Genomic DNA, 20,733 nt, shown 5'->3' with positions numbered 1-20,733 from the left:
CCAGATGAGCTGTCTGAAGCCACCAAGCCAAAGATTGGCGAACGTCCGGAGACAACACCAGCATCTGAGAGCGGATCCGGTGAGGTAACCCGTTCCATTCTGATAGAATCAGCCCCTGCAGGGGCCGGGAATGGAACTGGGCAAATTCCACCATGTCGAATGTCGACACCATGGACCCCAGAACTCTCATAGCCGAATGGACCGACAGGCGGCAACGGCTCAGGCAACTGTGTATCCGCAGCTGTAGGGAGGCGACCTTCTCCGGAGTCAGGAAGATCCTTTGCTGACTCGAATCCAGCAGGGCTCCCAAATGAACCATCCGCTGAGATGGAATCAGGGAGGACTTTTTCCAATTTATCAACCACCCGTGTGCTTGCAGGCAAGCGATCGTCAGGTGGAGATGTTGAAGCAGTACCTCCGGGGAGCTCGCCAGCAACAGGAGGTCGTCCAGATACGGCAGCAGCCGTACATTCTGGTTCCGAAGATGTGCGGCCATGACCGCCATAATCTTCGTGAACACCCTCGGTGCCGTGGAGAGACCAAAGGGTAGCGCCCGGAACTGATAGTGGTGTTGAAGGATAGTGAACCTCAGATACCGCTGGTGTGAAGATGCTATCGGAACATGGAGGTAGGCGTCCTGGATGTCCAGGGACACCATGTAATCCCCCGGTTCCATCGCCAGAATGATGGAACGTAACGTTTCCATCCTGAACTTGGGAACTCTGAGGAATCTGTTCAGAGACTTCAAGTTGAGGATAGGGCGATGAGAACCATTGGGTTTCTGCACCAGAAACAGAGACGAATAATACCCCGTCCCTCGTTGTGATAGAGGAACGGGAACAATGACCCCTGCTTTCAGCAAGGACTCTATAGCCTCCTGAACCTGTAACGCCTTGGTCTTGTCCTGAGAAGGACTTGTGCAGAAAAACTGGTGGGGTGGTCTGTGCCGAAAAGACAGGGCGTACCCCTGGGAGACCACTTCTCGAACCCAGGCATCCGTGGTGGTATTGTGCCAGCACTGGGCAAATAGAAGAAGTCGGCCTCCCACTCTGAGGTCCCCCAGAGGGAGGCCCGTCCCATCAGGCCGCAGGTTTATCTTCCTGCTTGGAAGAAGGGCGCCGAGCACTCCAGACTTGCTTCTTGGGTTTAGAGGCAGTCTTACTCGCAGACTGTCTCGGGAAGGACTGACCTTTCGCCTTACCCTGAACCCGAAAGGAACGAAAAGCCGAACTCCGAACCTTAGCAGGCAGTGCCGCCGAAGGGAGGAATTCCGACTTGGATTTAGCCAGGGTGTCCACTATTTTGTCCAAGTCCAGACCAAATAGTAATTCACCATTGAAAGGTAAGGCCTCCAGACCCTTCTTTGAATCAGAGTCCGCTCTCCAGGACCGCAACCACAAGGATCGGCGGCCAGACACCGCTGCAGCCGATACCCGCGAGGTCAGCAGACTAGCATCTAAAGAAGCTTCACCAATGTAAGAAGCAGCGTCCCTCATTTGTCCCAACAACGCCCGCTGGACATCCGGAGCGTCGTCTGGGAAGGTATCTTCCAATGCATTGGCCCACCCCTCAATGGCCTTGGCCACCCAGGAGATGGCCATGGACGGTCGGGCCACCGCCCCGGAGAGGGAGTAAATAGACTTTAAGCAAGTCTCAGCTTTCCTGTCCGTGGGATCCTTCAGCGAGGATATCGACGGTAATGGTAAGGTGGCGCCCCGAGTTAAACGGGTGACATGGGAATCCACCGCCGGTGGAGTTTCCCATTTTTTACAATGTGCCTCAGGGAAGGGATAATTAGAAGCCAACCGCTTCTGAGGAAGGAATCTCTTACTGGGCGCCTGCCAAGCTACCGCCATATGATCCGTCAACTGATCCGACAGGGGAAACACCGCAGAAGCCACCTTAGTTTTTTTGAAACTAGGAAACTTCGACTTAGGAACCGGTGCCTCATCCTCTATAAGAAGAATAGCTCGCACCGCCCTAACTAGTGCTCGCACATTAATGGACGACTTGGTATCCATTTCCTGGACCGAGGCGTCCGAGTCAGTGTCATCAGGGACCTCCCCATCATCTGAGGAACCCTCTGAGTCCGATACCTGAGCAGCCCGTCTCATGAGTGGGCGTTTAGAAATCCTAGAAGGCATGTCAGTCTGCAACATTGACTGAAAAGCCGAGGAAGCGGCCGCCAAATTTTGCACGGAGTTGGAGAGCACATCCACCCATGGTGGAGGCGTCGCCATAGGGGCCTGAAAAGGTACCACAGGCTGCTGCGGCACAGGGGAAGCCTGTATATACATAGGCAACCCCGCATAGGGACCAACTGATTGAGACCCAGGAGGATTCCGCAATACCTGCGGGTACACCCGGGGAATAGGGGATGGTCGGCTGGGGCACCGCCCTAGTAGGGAGAGCAGTCGGGACCGACAGACGGTCCGCAATAGACACCAGCACTTGAGAAAACATCGCCCACGGTGGTTCCTGCGCCAGAGAAGGTCTGGATGGGCCAGGAGCCACCTGGCATCGACTACACAGGCCATCCTGTGACAAATCCTCCCTCATCTGACATGACAGAATATATTATATATCTGGCACCAGGGTAGAAGTAAAATGCACTCACCGGTGTGCTGAACAACAGCCCACAATATGGCACTGAGTAGCACACAACTGTATGTGACGGACCTCACAAATACGTGATCTATATAAGTGAGGTCAGTAGAAACGCCCCTCCCCCACACACCTGTAGGGCTTGTAGGAGAAGTAAAGGGATAGGTATAAGCTGACAGTAAGCGGAAAATAAGCACAGACAGGCAGCACTAGCAAAAGTCACATACCATGCAGGTAGATATACTCACTGCACCTTTACACTACAATCAACCTGCCCAGATTCAGTGTCTGGGAGGGCTATAGTGCTGTGTACGCTGTCCTTAATCAGGGGAGAGGTACACAGGGGGACCGGTCCGCGTGCTCCCTGAGATCTTAGCGCTGCCACTGGGAAAATGGGCGCTGGAGACCTCAGAGGAGGAGTGGCCGTGTAACTGCAGCTCAGCGATGCCAGACTGCGTGCTGAAAGGCGCGCTGAGCTGAAGGGAGGAGCCGCTGAACAGGGAAGGCTTCCTCCCCTGGCTGGCCATAACCCCAGGGATGCTGGCTTCCCGCTTGCCCCTTTATCCCTGGTGGTCTAGTGGTCCCACGGGTTATGGGGGGGGCCCGCCGCCACTGCCAGCAGCCTCCGGTCTGTCCCCCGGACCGGAGGCTAAAGGACTGCATTTAAGGCATTCCGCGCGCCGCCGCTAGCCAGCGACGCGCGGCTTACCTGAATCCCCGGCGACTCCGGCAGCAGTCCTGGGAGGTAGACAGAGTCCGGCTAGTACGGACTCTGCCCTCCCGCCGCGATCCCCAGATCAGTACTGGCGTCGCGGCGCCAGTCGGGGATCAGAGCGGCAGCGTGGGCGTCTGTACAGACAGCCCTTCGCTGCCGTCTGTAGTAAAAAGAGATTAAAAATAAATAAAATCTAACTTAAAATAAAAAGCTTCTGGGGGCTGCTCCTGCAGGCCCCCTGCGCGGTGACCGACTCCGGCCGGGCACCAGCTTACACTGAGGCGCCTGTGGCTCGGGGGCGGGGTATAGAGGAGGACCCAAGTGCATCCTGGGAGCTAAAAGCTTAACTGTGTGGTGCCCATGGATCCTGTTCCAGCTATAACCCCAAGGTCAACCCTGAGGACCCCCTATGGACCCTGAAGTAGAAAAACAGTCTTTCCAGTAGAACTGCAGGTCCCAGCAAGCCTCCCCCGCATGCTGGTACTTAGAGAACCACAAGTACCAGCATGCGGGGCATTAAGGGCCCACTGGGACTTGTAGTTCACCTGTAAAGAAATGTCCCAAGAAACACACACCTTACAAGTAGCAGATGCCTTGGAAGCTAGGAGGCCAGTATCCAAAGCTGCGTCACCCAAATATGAGTCTGCATCTCTAATGTGAGATATGTAGGACAGCTGTTCCCTCGTAGCATCAGAAATGTATCTTCTAGGGTAGGGGTGGGGAACCTTTTTTCTGCCTTGGGCCGTTTAGATATAAATAACATTTGTGGGCCTGGTGCAGGCCTCGCCCCTTCAGTGTGCTGTCAGGTGGGGGTCACAATCGCCAGTGATTACAGCAATGCCCGGAGCATCCCGAGGATGCTCCGGGGAGCTGTAAGGGCAGCGGTGTGACCGTCTAAAGCGTCCCATGGACGCTCCAGGCGGCTCTGCTGCATAGATTCTGGCTGCAGGGTGACATTCTAGGCACCCTGATGGCCAGATGAGGCTAGCAGAGAAAAGCTCAGAGGGCCAGACCAAATGATTCTGCAGACTGTATACGGCCCCCGGGCCTGAGGTTCCCCATCTCTGTTCTAGGGCCTCTGCCCAACTCTCAATGGCTTCTGTCACCCAGGCTGTAGCCCTGGCAGGACGAGTAGCAGCTCATGTAAGAGTATACAGATTTCAGGCAAGCTTCAATCCTTCCATCAGTGGTCTCCTTTAAAGAGGGTGCAGTATGGGTAGGTAAGGTGGCGTGTATAACCAGGCGTGTCACGTGGGAACCCACTGCTGGGGGAACTTCTCATTTACTGCAAGCAGCAGCTGGAAAGGGGTAAAAGGAAATTGAGCGTTTAAGCAGCTGAAACCTTTTACTTGGCATATTCCATGTGTCCCTCATATGATCAGATAATGACCCCAGTGAGGAAGCTCTGGCAAAACCACCTTCTGTCACTTAAATAGCGGCTGTTTTGCCTTAGGAGCGGTTTCTGCCTCTTCTATTTGAATAATAGATTTTACAGCTTTCACTAGTTCAATTTAGAGGGGGCTCCTCATCTCCCGAGGGGGAGTCAGAGTGATAGAGGTCTCGGTCTCCTGCCTCCCCAGGTGATAGCTGGGAGGACTGGGAAGATAACACAGCACGCTTAGTAGGGTTACTGGGTAAGGGTCTCTCCTTTTGCAGCATTTGTGGAAAGGCTGTAGATGTCTCTGCACTGAGGGAGAAAGTACGTCTCCATATGGGGGAAGCAAAGGATTTGCAGGGAGTACCTGCTGTGGCCATCCCATAGGGACCACTAGGTGGTCCGCAATTCTTGCCCAGGGTGGGTCCTGAGGACAAGACACCGGGGCTGATGGGTCCAGGGCAGTATAACAAGATGCCCAAAGACCATCCTGAATGAGGTCCTCTAAAGCTAAGCCTGCAGAGCAGGACTTACAGGATACCAGAGTGGGAGGAACAGGCTGCTTGTTATTCTTACCTCTGCCAGACATAGCTGTACACAATCTGGCACAGTGCAGTGAGCAACTCAGATGCATGTTCAATATGGCACAGTGTAGTGCGCAACAGCTATGTATAGTATGTGACAGCCCTCACAAATATAGGGAGATGTGAGGTACAATGACCCCCTTATACCTTAGTATGCCAGGGTTATAGTGGAATAAAGGGAAAGGTATAAGCAGACAGTAATAGGAAAAAGACCCCAGACAGCAGCACTAGCACACGTCACATACACTGCAGAATATACAATATAACTACACAGACAGCAGCGCTAGTACACGTCACATACACTGCAGAATATACAATATAACTACACAGACAGCAGCGCTAGTACACGTCACATACAATGCAGAATATACAATATAACTACACAGACAGCAGCGCTAGCACACGTCACATACAATGCAGAATATACAATATAACCGCAGTGGGCACAAAAATCAACTACACAGACCGCAGGGGCTGGTAGGATATAGCGCTGTATAACCTGGCTCCTGGGAGACTGGACGCAGCGTTTCCGGAGACCTGAATGCAGAAAATGGCTGCCGAGAGGGGGCGGAGAGTGAGGGAGGAGCAGCAAGACAACAGTGGAATGACGCCCTGAGCTGGGGGAGGGGCCACAGGGAGAGCGCCTTCCCCCCTATGCTGACATTAACCACCGGGTCCCCTGGCCTTAAATTGTGCTTGTATTGCCCTGGTGGTCTAGTGGAGTCCAAGACAAACCGGCGTCCATATCAGCGACTCCTAAGACCGGAGGCAAAACTGCGCATTAGACGCGGGTCCCCGTCTTACCTGTCCCCTTGAGTCCTGGCTGCAGTCTGGGGTCTGTGGAGCTTTGCTAGCTAGGCCCCCCTCAGAGCCCCGCCGAGAGTACCTAGCTGAGGGCTGGCGTCACGGCGCCGCGGATGGGTGATGGAGCAGCAGTGCAGACGTCCAAGGACTGACTCGCGCTGCTGCTCGGTAGTAAAATAAAAGTAAATGATAAATATAAGCTTGTGCTGCTTATAGCTGCCCCACTGTTATAATGGCGATCCAGCTCCTGCCGGACACCAACGAAACAGAGTCTACGGGCGGGGTATATGGGCGGGGGGGGGGGGGGGGGGGGGGGTATGAGAGGACTGGAGCATCCTGGAATTGAAAAGCTTTGCTATGGCGTCCGGTCCTCCAAGTCCCACCTACTCCCATTGTCTCCCTGTGGAGCCTATGGACCCTGAAGAAATTCACTTTTTGTAGTTTACACTCCCACCTCTATACCCAAATTCTCAGATGTGACTTCTACCCCCCTCGCCTGCCTGTATTCCCAATACTGCTCCGATGTGACTTCTCTACCCCCCCCCCAGCCTATAATACTAATATAGATGCGACTCTTAAACTCTCCCAGCAATGACACTGAGCCTTGGCATCTGACTATACCTCGTACAGTGATGGCAGCATGCCCTGATCCATGCCAGACCTCAGACAGTACGAGGAACGTACTTACGCAGGAAGCGCCTAGATGTCTCTGCTCATTGCAGTGTGATCTCCGCTGAGAAGCGCTAATTCATTCATGGATAAGGTAACAGGCTCTGCAAGCCCTGGGGTGACACAGGCAAATGTCGTATCCCACCACGGTACATAACGGATTCAGGGGAAGAGGTGAACCAAGAAACCAACAGATTTTATTTCATTTTTTTTTTGCCATTTTATTATTATTTAACAAAAAAAAAAAAAACAGGAAAACTGCAGTCACACAAGACTAACCAGCAGAGGCGTAGTTCCGTCCCTCAGCACTAGATGGCGCCTCTGCCTAGGAAAGGGACAGTCCATATCAGCAGTCAGATACTTTTGCAATTAAAATAAAAAAAACAAAAGTAAATTTCCCCCCCCCCCCCCCCCCCCCCAAAATAAAGACTCATTTTCCTGAAGTTGAAGGCAGGTTTGATTTCCGTCATATGTAGCAGAGCCTGGCTTCTGTCTTTGGGTTTATTGATATACAAAAGTGGTGAATGGGTGGCACAGATGTGGCCTTGTGAAAACCGGCCCCTTGTAAAACTCATTGGGCAGAGAAAATATAGTCCCTGTCTCCCCCCCTATGGACTAGTGAAGAAGAAAATAAACATCCAGACAAAATTTAAAAGGGTTCTCCCACCACGCCTGCGGCCCACAGGTTCAATACTGTGGCTATTGGTCCAGGTTGCTGCACCCTGGATTGGTCATTGCTGAGCGATACACCGGAGGCTCGGAGGAGGTGGAGGAGAGGGCAGGTGGCAGAAACTTGCCTGGCTTAAAATCAAGCTCTGGTGGGTTCAGTCGCGGTGACCTTCGAACTCCAGTCTGGTCAATTTTAACTCAAAAAGCAAGACCCTGCCCCGTATAAACAAGATGAATGAACGTTCTGCAGTATGTGAGTGGAGGCTACATTTTAGGAAACCCTCCAACCTCCACACAGAAGCCAGACACCTCTGCTGTCAAAATCTTCAATGCCACAAGGATGTCCAAAATGAAATAAAGAAAAAAATAAAAATATATCCCCCCACCCCCCAGCAATGAACAGGTTAACAGCTCAGTGACACAATGTGGCCCTCTTCCCTTACTCCGCGCCCCTCCGTCACACTCTATGGATAGAGACCGCTCCTCAAAAGCGTCCGTGTCGCAGTCTGGGCGAGCGCGAACGCCGGCGCCTCTCTCGGTCGTTGGGCTGGTGTCTTTCGGAGAAGCGCTTGGGTGCGTGATGCGGAGCTCCAGCCCTGGGGAGGGGGACACAGTACTGTTAGAGATCTGGACAGTTACATTACCAGAAGAATGATGTATACACGTCTCCTTATATACTGGCCACCCATACCCTATATGGCGTAACGCAGAGGCCGCCATACACCGCTCTCAGTGCTCACAGGTGGTGATAAACAGAGCACAGGGTTAGCGAGTCCCTCATCTGTACATGTGATGGCAAACTTCTACTAAACATCAATGAGGCTTCAATTTCAGGGCCCCGCCCACAAGATGGCAGCCCGCATTGTGGGCACACCGCCCTCTCCTGTGTAAAAACATTTTCTACCCCTGATCAGTCTTTAGGGTAAAGACGTAGGCACCCGCTGTCCTCCACTGCCTCTCAAAATATTAATACGTTGTCATTTTAACAACAAAAACAAATATAATCACAGTTACGTCAATGCGAGGAGGCGGCTCTTCCTATGGTCTCCAGGACTACAAATACGACAATTGTTACTTAGGGAGACATTAGACGTGTAATAAAACGGTGCTTACTGTCTGTTGCGCCCTCGTCCGTACAACTGCTGCCGTAGAGCGCTGGAGATGGGCTTCAGGTGCATGAAGTTGCAGAATCCCCCGCGGTTACACTCCCTGCCGGAGAGATTGGACACAGTCAGATAAGACGGGGGGCACGGTACAGTGCCAGGGTGACCGTAATCATCCACATAACAGGAGAAGTGGGGTCCCGGGAACAGACACAGACCATGTCCCCAAACCATCAGTGATGTTTCAGTAGGTTATACAGAGAAGACATGAAACGCTGCAGACACTACAATTACAGCAGATACCCGAAACACAACAGGCGGCATTTGTGCTCTCAGATGCTCACACCGTGGGGGGACAAACGCTGTGCGTACGGGGCCTTCATCTGCAGTTTACACCAGTGCTTCTCTGACTCTGGCTTACTGAGAGGAAGCCTGGTGTGTGCAGGGAAAGTCCTTCCCCCTCCCCCAATGGTGTGACACCGTTCTGGATAAGAGTCAGGAGTCGGTCTCGCCCGCAGCACGGAAATACAGAGACCGCGGCACTCACCCCATCTCGTACTGTCGGCAGCAGGACTCCCTGAAATCTGTGACCGGAGACAGCTCGGCGTGGATCGCTTGCCCGTTAAACCAGCGATTGTTGAGTTCCACAAGAGCGCGTTCTGCGTCTTCCTCCCGGCGAAACTGTCCATTAGGGAGAGAAGAGAGACTTATTACAGCCTATAGACAGCACCTGGGGGAGAGACGTATGGAGGTGGACGGACCCCTGTGTCATAGCACGGCTCACCCCCCCCCCCCCCCCCCCACCAGCAGCTTAATATAGCTGCAACTAATCAGGATTAAGACAATTAGGATTTGACACAGAGATCTGGGGCATACAGACATAGGGACCCAGCGAGAGCATTACAGGTATGTGACAAAGACGGACACCTAAATGTATATTACTGATAATTATCTCAGCGTCACATGTCCCCTCTCTGCGTCCATCTCTCCGAAGGTGAAAGTCAGGAGAAATACGCTCGTTTCATTAACACGCTCTTAGTACATTTCCATAGATCTGTACAGAAGAAAGCTGGGATTTTTACATTTAGACAGATTATACTGACACCATTTGTCACTATCACTTTACGTTAGTGTAGAATGCCCTTCGCCCCAAACCAATGAGCATAGATAAAGCCCCCTCTATGTCTGGGTGTACAGCGAGTTCTGTGATGACCACCTAATGTCATTCTGTCTTACTGTACAGACATCAACTTCAAACGACACCTTTGGGCATAAAATATATATATCAATAATACACAGAAATCGACTTCAATTACACAGTGATGTTAGCTGACATCTTACAAGCACAAGTTCATTTTGTACAACTAAATTCAATTTCAGAAACCTCCTTGTATCCCCCTGTATAGGAATAGTAATCACAGTGTAGTGTATCAGAGCTATAGTCTGTATATATGTTACTGATCACACTTACTAGGAGCACAGTACCAGGAGATGTAACCCTGTATAGGAATAGTAATCACAGTGTAGTGTATCAGAGCTATAGTCTGTATATATTACTGATCACACTTACTAGGAGCACAGTACCAGGAGATGTAACCCTGTATAGGAATAGTAATCACAGTGTAGTGTATCAGAGCTATAGTCTGTATATATGTTACTGATCACACTTACTAGGAGCACAGTACCAGGAGATGTAACCCTGTATAGGAATAGTAATCACAGTGTAGTGTATCAGAACTATAGTCTGTATATATGTTACTGATCACACTTACTAGGAGCACAGTACCAGGGGATGTAACCCTGTATAGGAATAGTAATCACAGTGTAGTGTATCAGAGCTATAGTCTGTATATATGTTACTGATCACACTTACTAGGAGCACAGTACCAGGAGATGTAACCCTGTATAGGAATAGTAATCACAGTGTAGTGTATCAGAGCTATAGTCTGTATATGTTACTGATCACACTTACTAGGAGCACAGTACCAGGAGATGTAACCCTGTATAGGAATAGTAATCACAGTGTAGTGTATCAGAGGAATAGTCTGTATATATGTTACTGATCACACTTACTAGGAGCACAGTACCAGGAGATGTAACCCTGTATAGGAATAGTAATCACAGTGTAGTGTATCAGAGCTATAGTCTGTATATATGTTACTGATCACACTTACTAGGAGCACAGTACCAGGAGATGTAACCCTGTATAGGAATAGTAATCACAGTGTAGTGTATCAGAGGAATAGTCTGTATATATGTTACTGATCACACTTACTAGGAGCACAGTACCAGGAGATGTAACCCTGTATAGGAATAGTAATCACAGTGTAGTGTATCAGAGCTATAGTCTGTATATATGTTACTGATCACACTTACTAGGAGCACAGTACCAGGAGATGTAACCCTGTATAGGAATAGTAATCACAGTGTAGTGTATCAGAGCTATAGTCTGTATATATGTTACTGATCACACTTACTAGGAGCACAGTACCAGGGGATGTAACCCTGTATAGGAATAGTAATCACAGTGTAGTGTATCAGAGCTATAGTCTGTATATATGTTACTGATCACACTTACTAGGAGCACAGTACCAGGAGATGTAACCCTGTATAGGAATAGTAATCACAGTGTAGTGTATCAGAGCTATAGTCTGTATATATGTTACTGATCACACTTACTAGGAGCACAGTACCAGGAGATGTAACCCTGTATAGGAATAGTAATCACAGTGTAGTGTATCAGAGCTATAGTCTGTATATATGTTACTGATCACACTTACTAGGAGCACAGTACCAGGGGATGTAACCCTGTATAGGAATAGTAATCACAGTGTAATGTATCAGAGCTATAGTCTGTATATGTTACTGATCACACTTACTAGGAGCACAGTAACCCTGTAACTGCCGAGCTGCACCCCAATAAGTCCAGCAGCTCCGAGAATCTCAGGGGCAGCCCCATGATGGGAATATTAGGGGTGAAAGTACAGGAGTGGGCGGCATTCACGGTTATTAGATAAAAGAGATATAAAATACTTGGTCGTTTCATCTATATTTCAACAAGATATTTTTTTCAAGTGAATATTTAAAAAAGTGAAATGATACAAATGTTTTTGAAAGCAGGTTTGTTTTTGTTTTTTTTTGTCTTGAAAGCCCCAATGACACGGACAGAATACCAGCGTGGCGTTCACACCCCCCCACTGGTGAAATCCGCTATCAGCATCAGCATGCCTGGGGTGGCCCAACAAGCCCAGGGCATGGATACAGACAAAGGTGGCGGCCACGTACCAAATGGGCGGTGTTCTGATAACGCCCAATCTATCAAGCCCAGACAAGTCATTGCTTACCTTCCTCGGCCCCCCACGGACACCAGCCGTTACCGCAGCTTTCCGCAGAAGGTAAGGAACTTACTGCGTGGCAAACCATCCAGGCTCAGCTTGTATGACAACAAAGTCACCTCCCTTCCCTCTCTCTCCACAGCCAGAATGCGTGGTGGTCCCCTCATGTGCAACAGAGCCGAAGCCTCATCCGATGGCGCCGCCCACGCACCCTCCGCTTCCTCTTCCCGATATAATGCCCCGCAGTGTATACCAGCGTCACATGAGCACCACCGATATTGGTTATAACTACCCGTCCCGCCCACGTCAAAGTGTCTGCATCTCATCTGACCTCCCCAAGTACCGTCGCTCTTCTCTCAGAGATGGCGGCGTTGCGAGTGCTCGCTGGTACCCTCGGCATGCTATGAGCGTGCCCGATATTAGTCACGGACCTCGGCACATGAACATGCCACCGCACGGATTCTTTTCAGCCCCACCGCCAGGACCCGAAAGGCCCCCTAAGCAACGCTGCAAGTTTATGGAAGCGGAGCTCCACCAAGGCAAGGCATCTACCCAACGCGAGCGTCAGAGGTACGTTGCCAAGGACGGCAAATGCCAGGTTAACTTGGGTCGCATTGAAGAAAAAGGACGTTTCCTGTCCGATATTTTCACGACCATAGTTGACCTGAAGTATCGCTGGTTCCTGTTTGTCTTCACGATGTGCTATATTGGCACTTGGCTCCTCTTTGCCACCATCTATTACATGGATGCCTTCTGGCGCCACGACCTGTTCAACCTCGATAACGTCGAGTGGGGACCCTGCTTTCAGAACGTGGACAGCTTCACCTCAGCGCTCCTTTTCTCCGTGGAGACTCAGCGAACCATCGGCTACGGCTCCCGCATGGTGACTGCCGATTGTCAAGAAGGAGTCTATCTAATTATGGCCCAGTCCATTGTGGGGTCCATGATTGACGCCCTTATGGTGGGGTGCATGTTCGTGAAGATCTCCCGACCCAAGAAACGAGCCCAGACTCTGATCTTCAGCCAGAACAGTGTGGTGTGCCCACGCGACGAACGACTCTGCCTAATGTTTCGGATTGGTGACCTCAGAGACAGCCACATGGTAGATGCGAAAATCAGGGCCAAGCTGATCAAGTCCCGACAGACGTATGAAGGCGAATTCCTTCCTCTCGAACAGTCAGAGATCAATCTTGGTTACGAGACCGGGGAGGACCGCTTGTTCCTGGTGGAGCCGCAAGTAATCTGTCACGTGATTGAAGAGAGCAGCCCTTTTTGGGAAATGGGGCCACAGCAGCTCCTGAGGGAGCAGTTCGAGATCATCGTCATACTGGAAGGGATCGTGGAGGCCACAGGCAAGTAGAGACGTAGTAGTGTGTGTGTGTGTGTGTGGTGTGTGGTGTGTGTGTAGAATTAGGCAACCAAGTTAGTCCAGGAGAAAGGTTGTATCTGGCGGCCGTTATTATTCTTTAAAACTGTACCCAGCCATGACTACACCTTAGTGCCCATTAGTGCCACATGGAGTATACAAGCGACCTTATACCTAATTAGCCATCAATTATCTTAATCTCTAATAATAAAGATTTGCTGCCATCTTATCCTAATAGACTGGGGTGGTTGTACATCTGTCATCTGTGGTTGTACAATGTCAGAAAATTACATCTCCTGGTGAGAAAGCAAATATTTGCACTAGAAATAACCATGATATATAGTATACCAGTAAAGCTGGGTACAGACTTATCCATTGTGTACCCAGCGATGTCGCCCACAATCCCCGCACCGACCCCTTGATAGCCTGCCCCCCCCCCCCCCCCCCATAGCGCTGCCTGGGATCATCATCCACATCGCCTGATATTACTGCATGTACAAAAGATCAGGCGATGAGGCCGGCGTCCCCACGGGAGCGCGCACCACACGGTTTAGTGCATACACACTACACATCTTTACCGATTGGTCGTTCCAATGTGTCGGAATCAGCCGAATCGTTAAAAATATCGTGTAGTGTGTAGGGGCCTTTAGTGTGATTTTTACGCTAACATTTAAGAAGAATGTAAATGATTTGCTGTTCAGATAAGAAAACATCAGCAAATTTATCACGGCGGCCGGTGCAGCAACTTTACGGACGGACCGCTGACCGCACCCACAGCACGATGAGCAGGTATCTGCCATCGGCTGCACAGCCAACGCAGTATGTCGGCGAACGACATCATCCACAGACATATCGTCTATACGCACTCCCCGACGTGCACAGGATGTGTCAGCCAGTGTGTACCCAGCATAACGTAGGAATGATTGCTGGGGACGGGGAAGGCCACAATCTCACTGAATATTAGCCGAGTCAGACTCAGGTGACACCGAGATGTCCTCTATAAGCCTCAGAGTGTGAGGTTGCATTAGGCCTGAGAGAAGGAGCTTTCATTAAACCTACCCTTCCTCCGATGGTTGGAGCTCATCTCCATCGGTGATGCTTATGTCCCCCTTATGGCTGAAGCAGAAATATTAATGACTCTCTCTCCGACAGGGATGACCTGCCAGGCCAAAACCTCATATTTAGAGAACGAGATCATCTGGGGCCATCGCTTCGAGCCCTGCATGTCCCTGGAGAAAGGAGCCTTCCGCGTTGACTACAAACGATTCCACAAGACCTTTGAGGTCCAGCTTCCGCGCTGCAGTGCGAAGGAGATGGAGGAGACCAGAGAGCTGGAGGGTTCCGAATTCAGCTTCTACTGGGAGAACGGCGACTTCTGCTCTATGCGCAGACACACGATGACCGACAAAGAGGAGGAGGATGAGGAGGCGGCAGAAGAGAAGTTCCACGAGGAAGGATTTTCCAAAGGCAGCGGGAGACTGATCGGAAATATCGCCGAAGAGCGGAGCGCAGATTTCAATGGCAGCGACTATAACCTATAGACGCCTCACTAGGGAGCTATGTAACAGAAATAACCGTGACTGCGCTCTATACAGCCTCAAGACGACGAGCGCAGTGATAAAGTGCATCCGTGTTGGGGCTGAAGCAATACTTAGGAGAATGCAGCCGGCTCCTAGCTCACAAATTAGGGCTCGGACCACCCAACGGCTGCACCCACTAGGTTTAGATTATGGGTACGCTTTAACGTTCCCACCAGACTTTACACTTGTTAGGAATCTTAAATTATAACGCGCCCGAATTCATGGTTTTGGAGCAACAATCAACAGGAATTATAAGCTGAAGAACCCACACAACCCGCGCCCATTCATTCCTTGCCCAATACTACACTCAGCCTCTTTCCGGGATGGTGAGAGTTGTAGTTATATAGCAGCTTGCGACAGAGAGAACATTTTACAGTGGAAAAAACAAAAAACTAGACCGCAATGTGCTGTGACATAATCGCCATTGGTAGCATGAAAACTAAAGCTTACAGAGTTATCTAATATAATGAACGAGCAGGACACCTCGTTAATACTAAGTAACTGGAATAAGTCACGTGTGTATGTGTTCTGCAAAATGAGTTTAATAAAAACATTAACCCCCTGTGCGGAGCGAGTGACTGCAACGTTACATATTGTAAAGGGGACATTATAGGGAATATACAGCAATAACATGTGATAGATCCATATCACGGGGACAGGATAACATGCAAGCGCTTCACAGGCTCTCTTCAGATTCTGGCATGCCATGTTTTCAGGATTACCCTAAACGGGAGCATGTGTGGCATCATTTCAATAATGGTTTTTGAAAAACACATGCGTAAGAAAAGGGCTGACATCCTCTGCATTCATTTCTGTAAGGGCCCAATGTAACATCAAATAAAATACAGGAACGCTATATATGTACAGCAGACAGAACACACAGGAAACCAATACTCAGGACTGTACCTTGACGTAGACGTTGCCCACAAGGTGATCTCCGAGATTGTCGCAGATGTTCATCTCCTCAATCTCCCCGTACTTCTGCTCCACCTCAGTGAACACCTCCTGTGGGCATTTTAAAAAAAAAACAAAGTTAAAACAAACACGGGGGGTAAAAATGTGATAAGCCTGTGACTTGCAGCTATCGGCGACTACCCGGGGAGTCTGCCCGATGTTTACAGGGGCTTTAATTTAAAAGGCAGAGCCTGGTTTTGCCTTTAATATGATTGCCTCTTTAGAACAAGGGGACAGATTTGCCGAGAAGTCGCCGGTGCCCGCAAGTCACAGACTATTAAACGTACCCCCAAATCAAATACACACAAAATAATGATCTTACCCATCCTCCCTCCCAGCAACCGCAGGGATGAAAGTGGTATTTAACTCACCTCAAAGAAGTCGTCATAATGTTCCTGTACCTGTATGTCACTCACACGGCCTAAAATAGGAGAAAGGGGGAGAGGGGGGTGAGAATTCTCGCCCGTTCGGCCAGGATCCCTTTATACAGCACAGTTCATATACAGGATTAGAATTTAGTTTTTCTTCCATTCCTTAATAATTCACATCAGTCCTCACCCCATCGAAAGACTAAACCCCCTCGCACACAAACACACACACTAGGGTCAATTTGTGTCAGCAGCCAATGAACCTACCAGTATTTTTTGGGGCTGTGGACTGTGGGAGGACACCGGAGCACCCTGAGGAAACACATGCAAACACGGGAAGAACATAGAAATTCCACAGATAGGGGCCCCTGGTCGGAAGAGAACCCATGACCCCAGCACGGAGAGGCAGCAATGCTGACCACTGTGGCACCCTATACATATAATGCTAACCACCCTGCTACCCATACAGATATGGTGACCCGGAACCTTGCTACTGGCAGAATAAAAATCATGGGGAGGTTTCTTGGATTTAATTAACTTTGTGAAAGTGGCTCGTGAAAGAATTAGCGTCTCGTCTGCTAGGGGTGAAGCGTTACCCATCACCAGATTCATTACAGGAGATGAAGACCCTCCCCAATTATCAGCAGCTCTGTCACTTAAAGAGCTGAATTTAAAGTATTTTTTCCAGAAAGTTATGAAAGTAGAGAAGTAACTTACAATGGGAGCCGTCCGCACTCTGCGCTGTGTTCTGGGGGTTACGATAAAGGTTCAGGAGCACAATAGTCTGAAGAACAAAATAGAGAATCAAATCAGCGTGAAACAACCTTAACAGATACGCGATATTCTAGATTTAATGCATCTGCCCTAAACCGGGATCATAGACACCCAGAGAGCGAGCGATTGCCCCTCCAGAACGGTAAACGCTAAGATTTTCTCAGCACGTGCCTACAAATAGATCCTTAGATGCTAAAACATTAAAGTTACACAAAACGGAGAAAAGTTTTAGAACGCCCCCATTTCTCAATTTTTTGAAATTTAAGTCCAGTGAATAACCTAAAATCGTACAAAGGTAAGCGGTGACCAGCTAGATCAGGGGTTCCCAACCACGGTCCTCAAGGCACACTAACACTCCAGGTTTTAAGGATATCCACACCTGAGCACAGGTGACTTAATTAGTACCTCAGTTATTTTAATTTAGCCATCTGTGCTCAAGCATGGATATCTCTAAAACCAGGACCGTTAGTGTGCCTTGAGGACCGAGGCTGGGAATCACTGAGCTAGATGTTAGAAATAAAATGTTAAGGCTAGTAAAACACAAGTTTAAATCTCTGGTTTATCACGAAAAAGGATCGTTCCTCAGTGCGTGGGGTCTATTTACTAAGCCGCTGATGCCCATCGTGTTTATGCCCAAAATTTAAGAGGGTGATGCACCTACAGCGCCACGCAGTACCCTCTACCAAGTTGCCAAGTTGGTCATCAAGATAATGACCCAGAACTTACCACCAGGCTAGGTCAGGACTACATTCAAAGAAAAGAATAAGACTATCATGGAATGCCCGCACAGTCTCAAGGTGGGTTCACATTAGACGATATGTCGCCCAATCAGGCGGATCGGGCCGACATCGGCAAGTTTGTACACACTATGTTGGCCTACGCGCGCTCCCGCAAGGTCACTCATCGCATCGACAGATCTGCCGTACATGCTGCCCAATCTGTCTATGTGACGAACGACCCCATGTATTTGGATGCGGCCGGTGAACGACATATCGCGCACATTAGACGATATGTCGTCCGTCGCATCGTGGGTTGCCTGGGTATACAGCTTTACACCCATCCTGCTGGTTTGGGATGACCTGGACAGAAGGGTGAAAGCAAAGTAACCCACAGGTGCAGTGCATTATGGGAACTCCTGCAACAGTGCTGGGAAGCACCTCCAGAACAATATGTGTTACTATTATAGAAAGATGCCACGGGCTTGTTTGGCGGGTATGTCTGTACAGGGTGAGAATCTGGCAACTTTGAGGAGGCAACAATGTAGATAAAATTTTGTTTTGTTAAATTTCAATGAACTGAAAAAATTAGGTGTTCTAAAACTTTTGACCAGCAGAGAGAGAGGATTTAAATATTATATTGTATTCCCCTATGCTTGAGGTATAACATGTTTTCACTGATGAATTAAAAAGGTATATTCTTATGAAGTCTGGTGAGTATCTCTAAGCTTTTTTTGCTCAAATATGTGTTACTGAGTGACCAATACACACATGAAGAATACACAATACACCCCTTCATATGCACCTACAATACAAAGAGAGAGAGCGCTATATATCTGTATCTATATAATACACCCAGATAAAGTCTTGCACTCTCTGTATTGTAAGTTGACTAACTAATATGTCCAGCACTACAAGTTTGTAGAAAAACGCTGATGTGTTTATAAGGCTTAAAGCATAGCCAAAGTTAGCAGCATCGAAGTGATGTATATAGCTGGTCACCCTGCAGGTACATTACACACATGCAAATAATAAAACACACAGATGAATACTTGGCAGTACAGCCCTGTACACAGTAATCTTTAGCTAAAATCACCCCCATAGAGGCCTTTCTGTAAATAGGTCGGTGACATTACCTGGCTGAAGGTGGGTTTATTGTGAAGCCGGGAGCAGCGGTCTCCATGCCGACAGGCTCCAATCTTGAAATAAAAGGAACAGTTCACCCTTGAAAAAAAAGATACAATTTTTAATTTGTTATTTTATTTAACGAAAAACAACCCCTGGCCAGATATATATCAGAGAGAGACGCATCCATCAGCCAGGGGTATATATATCAGGGATGGAGGGGGAGCAGCCAGCCTGGGGTATATATATCAGGGAGGGGGAGCAGGCAGCCTGGTGTATATCAGGGAGGGAGTGCAGGCAGCCTGGGGTATATATATCAGGGATGGAGGGGGAGCAGGCAGCCCGGGGTATATAGATCAGGGAGGGGGAGCAGCCAGCCCGGGGTATATAGATCAGGGAGGGGGAGCAGGCAGCCCGGGGTATATAGATCAGGGAGGGGGAGCAGCCAGCCCGGGGTATATAGATCAGGGAGGGGGAGCAGGCAGCCCGGGGTATATAGATCAGGGAGGGGGAGCAGCCAGCCCGGGGTATATAGATCAGGGAGGGGGAGCAGGCAGCCCGGGGTATATAGATCAGGGAGGGGGAGCAGCCAGCCCGGGGTATATAGATCAGGGAGGGGGAGCAGCCAGCCCGGGGTATATAGATCAGGGAGGGGGAGCAGCCAGCCCGGGGTATATAGATCAGGGAGGGGGAGCAGCCAGCCCGGGGTATATAGATCAGGGAGGGGGAGCAGCCAGCCCGGGGTATATAGATCAGGGAGGGGGAGCAGGCAGCCCGGGGTATATAGATCAGGGAGGGGGAGCAGCCAGCCCGGGGTATATAGATCAGGGAGGGGGAGCAGGCAGCCCGGGGTATATAGATCAGGGAGGGGGAGCAGCCGGCCCGGGGTATATAGATCAGGGAGGGGGAGCAGGCAGCCCGGGGTATATAGATCAGGGAGGGGGAGCAGGCAGCCCGGGGTATATAGATCAGGGAGGGGGAGCAGGCAGCCCGGGGTATATAGATCAGGGAGGGGGAGCAGGCAGCCCGGGGTATATAGATCAGGGAGGGGGAGCAGGCAGCCCGGGGTATATAGATCAGGGAGGGGGAGCAGGCAGCCCGGGGTATATAGATCAGGGAGGGGGAGCAGCCAGCCCGGGGTATATAGATCAGGGAGGGGGAGCAGGCAGCCCGGGGTATATAGATCAGGGAGGGGGAGCAGGCAGCCCGGGGTATATAGATCAGGGAGGGGGAGCAGGCAGCCCGGGGTATATAGATCAGGGAGGGGGAGCAGGCAGCCCGGGGTATATAGATCAGGGAGGGGGAGCAGCCAGCCCGGGGTATATAGATCAGGGAGGGGGAGCAGCCAGCCCGGGGTATATAGATCAGGGAGGGGGAGCAGCCAGCCCGGGGTATATAGATCAGGGAGGGGGAGCAGCCAGCCCGGGGTATATAGATCAGGGAGGGGGAGCAGCCAGCCCGGGGTATATAGATCAGGGAGGGGGAGCAGGCAGCCCGGGGTATATAGATCAGGGAGGGGGAGCAGCCAGCCCGGGGTATATAGATCAGGGAGGGGGAGCAGGCAGCCCGGGGTATATAGATCAGGGAGGGGGAGCAGGCAGCCCGGGGTATATAGATCAGGGAGGGGGAGCAGCCAGCCCGGGGTATATAGATCAGGGAGGGGGAGCAGGCAGGTCACGTGTTAGGGCCGCAGTCCCCCCCATTTATCCCTCGCAGTGGGGATGGCGCCGGGTACCCGGCCTTATGTATTATAGGGGCGCACAGGTTGCACCCCACAGATCACCGTCGCCCCCTTTCAGTTCCCCCGGTGCGACCCCCAGGGCTCCCCGTCCTCCTCCTCCCCCCGCCCCGCGGACCCTCTCATACTTGTCTTTCTCCGTGCCGAAGATCGAGGCCAGATACTCCGCCATCTTCCCCGGGCTAGTCTGCTTTCCTGCTAGCCGTGACGCGACTTCCGGTACCGCGAAACCCTCATATCCGCTTCCTGTCCCG

The 20,733-nt window shown here is 50.5% G+C and overlaps 2 protein-coding genes across 3 annotated transcripts; one reads left to right on the top strand and one right to left on the bottom strand.

Annotated features, from left to right (window-relative positions):
* Positions 1 to 7,168: 7,168 nt before the first annotated feature.
* U2AF1L4 (U2 small nuclear RNA auxiliary factor 1 like 4) lies at positions 7,169 to 20,715 on the bottom strand. Of its 2 annotated transcripts, XM_088459358.1 has the most exons (9): positions 20,608 to 20,715; positions 18,753 to 18,840; positions 16,844 to 16,910; positions 16,394 to 16,438; positions 16,130 to 16,179; positions 15,711 to 15,809; positions 9,071 to 9,204; positions 8,534 to 8,629; positions 7,169 to 8,016 (listed from the first exon to the last, which is right to left on the bottom strand). In XM_088459358.1, the coding sequence occupies exons 1-9, from the start codon at positions 20,649 to 20,651 to the stop codon at positions 7,905 to 7,907; spliced, it is 735 nt and encodes a 244-aa protein (XP_088315484.1). In that variant the 5' UTR covers positions 20,652 to 20,715; the 3' UTR covers positions 7,169 to 7,904. The 2 variants fall into 2 exon arrangements, with proteins under 2 accessions (XP_088315484.1, XP_088315485.1); XM_088459359.1 differs by lacking the exon at positions 16,394 to 16,438 and having other exon boundaries at positions 20,608 to 20,713.
* On the top strand, positions 11,667 to 15,359 carry LOC148473868 (G protein-activated inward rectifier potassium channel 3-like). Its single transcript, XM_088459361.1, has 3 exons — positions 11,667 to 11,918; positions 12,001 to 13,210; positions 14,377 to 15,359. Exons 1-3 carry the CDS (start codon positions 11,679 to 11,681, stop codon positions 14,763 to 14,765), a joined length of 1,839 nt encoding a protein of 612 aa, XP_088315487.1. The 5' UTR covers positions 11,667 to 11,678; the 3' UTR covers positions 14,766 to 15,359.
* Positions 20,716 to 20,733: the final 18 nt, after the last annotated feature.

The sequence above is a fragment of the Taudactylus pleione genome, unplaced genomic scaffold, assembly GCF_031769625.1.
Source record: "Taudactylus pleione unplaced genomic scaffold, aTauple2 ptg000906l, whole genome shotgun sequence".
Lineage (NCBI taxonomy): Eukaryota > Metazoa > Chordata > Amphibia > Anura > Myobatrachidae > Taudactylus > Taudactylus pleione.
This window is presented reverse-complemented; position numbering and strand designations above follow the sequence as displayed.